The sequence below is a fragment of the Thermobia domestica genome, chromosome 12 (assembly GCF_964235325.1).
Source record: "Thermobia domestica chromosome 12, izTheDome1.hap1.1, whole genome shotgun sequence".
Lineage (NCBI taxonomy): Eukaryota > Metazoa > Arthropoda > Insecta > Zygentoma > Lepismatidae > Thermobia > Thermobia domestica.
In genome coordinates this window covers 220,077,386-220,084,301 of record NC_137465.1, presented here as the reverse complement: position 1 = coordinate 220,084,301, position 6,916 = coordinate 220,077,386, and the positions used below count along the sequence as shown (strand labels likewise).

Genomic DNA, 6,916 nt, shown 5'->3' with positions numbered 1-6,916 from the left:
AATTCAGTACAGTACATTTCACCTGGTGATGGACTGTATCACACAAACGCTGGTTCGTTCTTTAATAATTCGGTTTAATAATATTGTTAATATTTCTTACAATTCCCGAGTTAAAATAAAATGCACATTGAGCACTACGATGCTGCAGCTTTAGGATACGCGCTCACTCACACACTGCTGCTATGCACAGTTTCAACAAGCAACTATACCTTGCTTCTTCTTCTTCTTCTACAGGTAACAAGTTACTTTGAACAAACATCTTTAAACAAAACTAAACAATTTAAATAAACAAGTTAGGACTAAACATAGCCCCACCCTTGAACGATCTAGTTCAAGATACACACAAAGATGAATTGGTAATATTTGAAAGAACTGTAAATATTGAAAGAATATGTAAATGGAAAAGTTCTGTTACTGTAAGTGGACCTGTGTGCTTGTTTCCTTGCGGCACACGACAATTATTAATAATGCGCTTATAATATGCAATAATTCGCTCAAGTTTCACTAACGATGAACAATTGTCAATAATGGAGGTATCAACATGAACATGCCCAAAGTATGTGGTTTCTTTCCTCTTGGTTGACTAACGTTGAATCCACTGTATATTCATTACACTCTGGGAGAATGGGGTTTTTGAGCCACTCTGGGCCTGAGAACCATAAGTGATGTGCAAGTAAGGCAGAAGGTAATAAACCTCGAGAACCACAGTCGGCTGGATTATTCTTTGAATCCACTTTGAGCCACTTCACTGATGGTAAAAGAGTTTGCATCTTTGCTACACGATTCGCGACAAATACTTTCCATCTGCTTGAATCCGAATTCAGCCACGATAACACAACAGTAGAGTCAGAATAGGCAATTACATCATGCACTTCCAAACGTAATGAATTTAATATGAGATTCATCATTTTAGCTAATAGCAAGGCACCACAGAGCTCTAATCGGGGCAAGGACACTTGTTTGATTGGAGCAACCTTCGTTTTTCCCATAACAATGTTCACACTCACTTGGCCGTCTTGAGATACAGACCTCATATACACCACTCCACAATAGGCTTTTTCGGAAGAATCACAGAATCCTATTAACTCTCTTCTCGTAGCTTGAGTGATAGTGATACACCTGTTGATTTTGATGTTTTTCAATAAAGAAAGCTCTGAGTAGTAATTCCTCCATGTCCTCAAAATCCATTCAGGAACTGGACTGTCCCATTCTAAATTTAATTTCCAAATTTCTTGCAATAATATTTTTGCAATAATAGTAGTTGGAGAAATCAAACCTAATGGATCGAACACCTTTGCACTTTCTGATAAAATGTTACGCTTAGTTACAACTGACTTAACTGACACAAGATTGACATTATACGAAAATACATCATTTGATGGATACCACTGAATTCCTAACGTTTTCACTGAATTACTACTATCAAAGTCTAAACTACTCGTCGCTTGTTTCAAATGAGAGGGTACAGTCCCGTACAAAACGTTGGGACTGATTGATGCCCATTTTCTCAGTTCAAAACCTCCTTTCTGCAATAATGCACTGAGTTGTTCTTGTAACATGAATTGCTTCACTAACTGAGTTGGCACCACTGATCAAGTCATCAACAAAAAAGTCTTGCATCACTACAGCCGCTGCGATAGGAAATGATTCTTCTTCATATTTCGCTAATTGCTGCAAACTTTTCACTGCTAAATATGGTGCTGAAGCTGTACCATAAGTTACCGTCACAAGCCTGTAATCTTTGATCGGAAGATTAGGTTTCTCACGCCACACAATTCGCTGGAAGTCTCTATGTTCTGGTTGGATTCTCACCTGTCTATACATTTTCTCAATATCAGCAGTCAATGCCACATTATGTTGTCTAAAACGCACAAGTAATGGAATTAAGTCACACTGCAACCTAGGTCCGACGAGTAACTTATCATTCAATGACACATTAGATGAAGTTTTACAACTACCATCAAAAACTACTCTAAGTTTTGTCGTAGAACTGGAATCTTTTAGCACTGCGTGATGAGGTAAATAACACACTTCACTGTTTGGTTTCAGTATTTCACTTTCTGGAATAATCTCCATATGCCCAAGTACCTCATATTCATGCATAAAATCTACATATAATTGACGCATTTTAGGCCTCTTCTTCAACCGACTTTCTACTTGCTTAAGGCGTTGAATTGCCACTTCACGTGACTCGCCAAATCTTGCACTGTTGTCACGAAACGGTAACTGCACATGAAACCTACCTGTCTCATCTCTTTGATGGGTCTTCTGGAAATAAATTTCACACTGTTTTTCTTCTGACGACATTATTTTTTGTGTAGGAATATCTTCCAATTCCCAAAACTGTTGCAAAATTCTTTCACTGTTGCACTGGATATGATATGTTGACGCTGTGAATTCTTTACGTCGCACTTCATCGTCGCCAATAGAACCAAACAACACCCATCGTAAATGGGTATTCACTGCTACGGGAGAACCATTAACACCACTACACACACCCGCCAATAGCAATTGAGGATAAATATCTGCACCCAATAACAGATCAATTCTGTCAGGAACATTAAAATTCGGATCTGCTAATGTTAACGTGTTAACATGCGACCACTGCTTGCTTTTATGAATATACCGTTTTGGTAACATACCTGTTACCTTTGGCAACACTAACGCTTCTATAGAAAATTCTGATTTAACATCATAACTTGATGTAAACACAATATTAACAACACCTTTTGCCCGAGCAACATTACTGGAACTCAGCCCCGAAACATGTACATACACAGGCAGTTTTTGTAAACCAAGCCGTTGTGAGCAGTTTTCTGACACAAAGCTTTTTTCACTGGCTGAGTCTAACAAGGCTCTCACAGGTTGTAAATTACCATACGAATCCTTCACCATTACTACTGCAGTTTGTAGTAACACTGCATGTTGCACATTAGTTTCACTTGAAAAATGTGTCCCCACTGAAACACCTGAGTTCTGTTTATTTGGAAAATGAAGTAAAGTATGTTGACGTTTGCCATACTCACGACACGATGCTGATTTGCAACTGGACAGTTTATGATGGGATTGTAAACAATTAAAGCACAATGCTTTGTTTTTCACTAAAGAATGACGTTCGTCAACTGACAGCGAAAGAAAGTCATCACATTTATGCAAAGGATGATTTTTGCTTTTGCACTGGCAACACGAAAATTGAGCTGAAGCATGATGCGCTATTGTTGATTTTTTATTACTCTTGTTTGGCTCACTGGGTGGGATTGATTTTGCATTGGAAGTGCTACTTGCTAATGCGCGACACCTATGATCTATGAATTTCACCAATTGGTCAAATGTTGGTAGTTCACTGTCTGACAATGAAAGTTCCCACTGTCTTTTTGTTTCACTGTCTAGCTTCTCTGTTATATGAAATATAAGCAAAGGATCCCATTCGTTTACTTTTATGTCCAACACTGATAACGATCGCACACACTCAACACTTGTATCCAACAACCGACGTAACGTGCCAGCTGATTCTTGCTGCACTTGACCTTGACTTACAAACCGCCGCAAGATAGACGTGACTAATTCTCGTTTATTTTGATACCTTAAATTTAACAGGTCCCAAGCTTCTTTATAGTTATCGTCAGTTATTTGTATAGATTGAATAAGTGTTGCTGCTTCACCTTGCAGACTAGTTTTTAAGTACTGAAGTTTTTGTGCACCCGTCAATTTTTCATTATTATGCACTGCTGCGATAAACAAATCACGAAACGAAAGCCAATCATTTAAGTTCCCGCTAAAGCATGGCAACTGCAATTTTGGAAGTCGAATTTCTGTTGTGTTCTTTTGATTATTCTCATCACTAGAAGAAGCGTGAGATATTTTACCCTGCACTTCCACTAATTTCACGTTAAGCTTTGTAAGTCTATCTTCAATAGCAGCAAGCTCTTCTTCTTGCACCAAATAAATTTCTTCTTCGGCACACAAATTACTGGCTAGCAACAAAAGCTCATTTGTTTCACGTGACAGTTCACTCACTTTGTTTTTGTAGACCTGAACTACACTAATATCTTCCTGTTCTGTGATATTGTTTATGCAGTTTTCAGCACGAGTGACCTTGCGTTTTAAAACACGCTTTCGGGAATTGTAAGCGGATTGAGTATAGCCCGCTCCCCCCAGTGATTTTTAACGAATCATAGTGATTCTAACGATTCATACTAGTTCATAATGAATCGGAATCGTGGTAGTTAGTAGCAATAGTAGTAATAGTAGTGGTAGTTAGTAGCAATAGTAGTAGTAGTAGGAACGGGTTAGAAGCCCCGCAGGGGTTGGTTGGGTTCTGTTCTCGATATTATTATTATTATTATTATTATTATTATTAGTAGTAGTAGTAGTAGTAGTAGTAGTAGTAGTAGTAGTAGTAGTAGTATCAACTCTTCCAGTTCCGGTGACAAAGAACTGGGGGGAGCGGGCTATACACAAGCCTTGTAAGCTTCCATTGTCGCCCACACATTTTTTTTTCTTTCTTGTTAACACACAAGTCCTAGCACGTAGGTCACATAAAACACATAAACACGTATTAACATCTGGGTAGGAGGACCAAATCTTTATGATGGACTGTATCACACAAACGCTGGTTCGTTCTTTAATAATTCGGTTTAATAATATTGTTAATATTTCTTACAATTCCCGAGTTAAAATAAAATGCACATTGAGCACTACGATGCTGCAGCTTTAGGATACGCGCTCACTCACACACTGCTGCTATGCACAGTTTCAACAAGCAACTATACCTTGCTTCTTCTTCTTCTTCTACAGGTAACAAGTTACTTTGAACAAACATCTTTAAACAAAACTAAACAATTTAAATAAACAAGTTAGGACTAAACACCTGGCAACAATGGTGGGTAATTCAACTATTTCTTACCTTCTCTTTATTTTTCCTTGATTTCCTTAAAACAGAGAAAATTGAACATTTTCGAACTATCCTTTACATGCAATATTATCCTCTATACAAGCACATTGCTTTAGCTTACTCTGCTCTGCTGAATAGATCTACATCTCTTCCGTAAATCAGGCACTATACGTATTTATTGTCTACGCTTTGTTCACGTATAAGCATAAACTATCGAATTTTAGGCATAGATTGGCATCAGTATTCTGATGGCTTTTGTCATTTTATATTACACTAGCAGATTCCCGGTTTTCGCAGGGAAAAGTACGTTTCGTTTCGGATATAATGAGTAATGGGAACTGAATTTGGATTTAAACGGCACCAGAAGTGTCACTGTTTGTGTCACCGACCTCGAAAACTATTTAATCGACAGTAATAACGATCATTTATATATATATATATATATATATATATCCCTCTTTTCCTTCCCGGGTTCCAGGTAGTGCTCTCAACGGGTCGGGTCGGGTCGGGTTGAAGACCCGACCCGTGACCCGAATTGACTCACCCGACTCGATGACCCAACCCGACCCGAGCTGACCCTTTTGACCCGACCCGACAACCCGATCCGAATAACCCGACCCGAGCTGACCCGATTGACCCGACCCGACGATCCGACCCGACAACCCGACCCGAATAACCCGACCCGACAACCCAACCCGAGCTGACCCGATTGACCCGACCCGACAACCCGACCCGAATAACCCGACCCGACAACCCAACCCGAGCTGACCCGATTGACCCGACCCGACAACCCGACCCGATTAGCCTGACCCGACAATCCGACCCGAGCTGACCCGACTGACCCGACCCGATAACCCGACCCAAGTTGGCTTGACCCAACCCGTTTGAGAGCACTAGTTCCAGGGCTGCATTTGGGTTTAAACGAGATCGAGGGTGTCAATATTTGTCTCAGCAACCCAGAAAACTATGCAATTGACACTAATATTGGTCATTTTCGATCATATTTAAATATCTCCGCCTCTTCCCCTCCCGTACGTCGAATAAAAACCATTTCATATACAAACCTCATCTATTTCTACGATTTGATAGAGATCGATCGGGTGGTTAAGGAATTATTAAGTGACATATATATATCCCCTTCTTCCTCTCCTAAGTTCTACTGTAAAAGTGAAAAGATTAAAACCATTCTAGATCCGAACTTCATCCATGTTGAAAATTGGTCGAGATCACTGGGGCGGTCAAAGAGTTAGGAAGTTGCAAACATGGACAAACTTTCAATGTTATATATTAAATTAGATTAGATTATTCACATCACGTTCTTCGAAACGTTTTGCTCACAAAAGCTTCAAGAGAACTAACTTGTCAAAGAAATTTTCTTTTAAGTTTTCTAAGTATGGATAGATATTCTTATGATGTTCTCAGTTGACTTCTTTGTTAATTGTTTATAATTTTATTTTCTGCAGTCTCCCTTGGAAGTATTTGCAACTTCTTCTTCGGGTGTAGTATACTTTCCATCATAGAGTTGATCTACCTTCTCCTCGAAACAACTTATTCGATCATCCACAGATTTTATATTGGAAGACGTCGAAATAGAATCGAACCAATTCCCAATATGAGAATTAATAGCCAAGTTCAACCGCATAATGTGATGCAACGTTGTAGATTACCTAACATGAAGTCCAATCAGGTTTCAAGATTCGAGACACAACATCCGCATACATCTACAAACAGAATGGCAAATCATGGCAATATTTGGACTGTTTATAATCACAGATTCACTGATCACATCGAATCAATCAATTTAAGGTAATACGTGACTGTTCTTTTCTACCAATAGATTTAATTATTAAGGTATTTATTACCTGAAAAATACAAGTATCATTAGTTTAGAGGTAAAACATTATGTTGTAAATTCAAATACAAAAGTACAGTCAGCGCCGAAACTTCCTTCTGTTTGATGAAATTAGTTCCGTAAGTAACTTCAGAATGGAAGGACAATTTGAGTACACTTTTCGGTAAATT

The 6,916-nt window shown here is 38.8% G+C and overlaps 1 protein-coding gene across 1 annotated transcript; it reads right to left on the bottom strand.

The window, feature by feature from the left end:
• Nucleotides 1-536: 536 nt before the first annotated feature.
• LOC145666266 (uncharacterized) lies at nucleotides 537-6,536 on the bottom strand. Its single transcript, XM_081733329.1, has 3 exons — nucleotides 6,426-6,536; nucleotides 1,576-4,095; nucleotides 537-1,526 (listed from the first exon to the last, which is right to left on the bottom strand). Exons 1-3 carry the CDS (start codon nucleotides 6,534-6,536, stop codon nucleotides 537-539), a joined length of 3,621 nt encoding a protein of 1,206 aa, XP_081589455.1.
• Nucleotides 6,537-6,916: the final 380 nt, after the last annotated feature.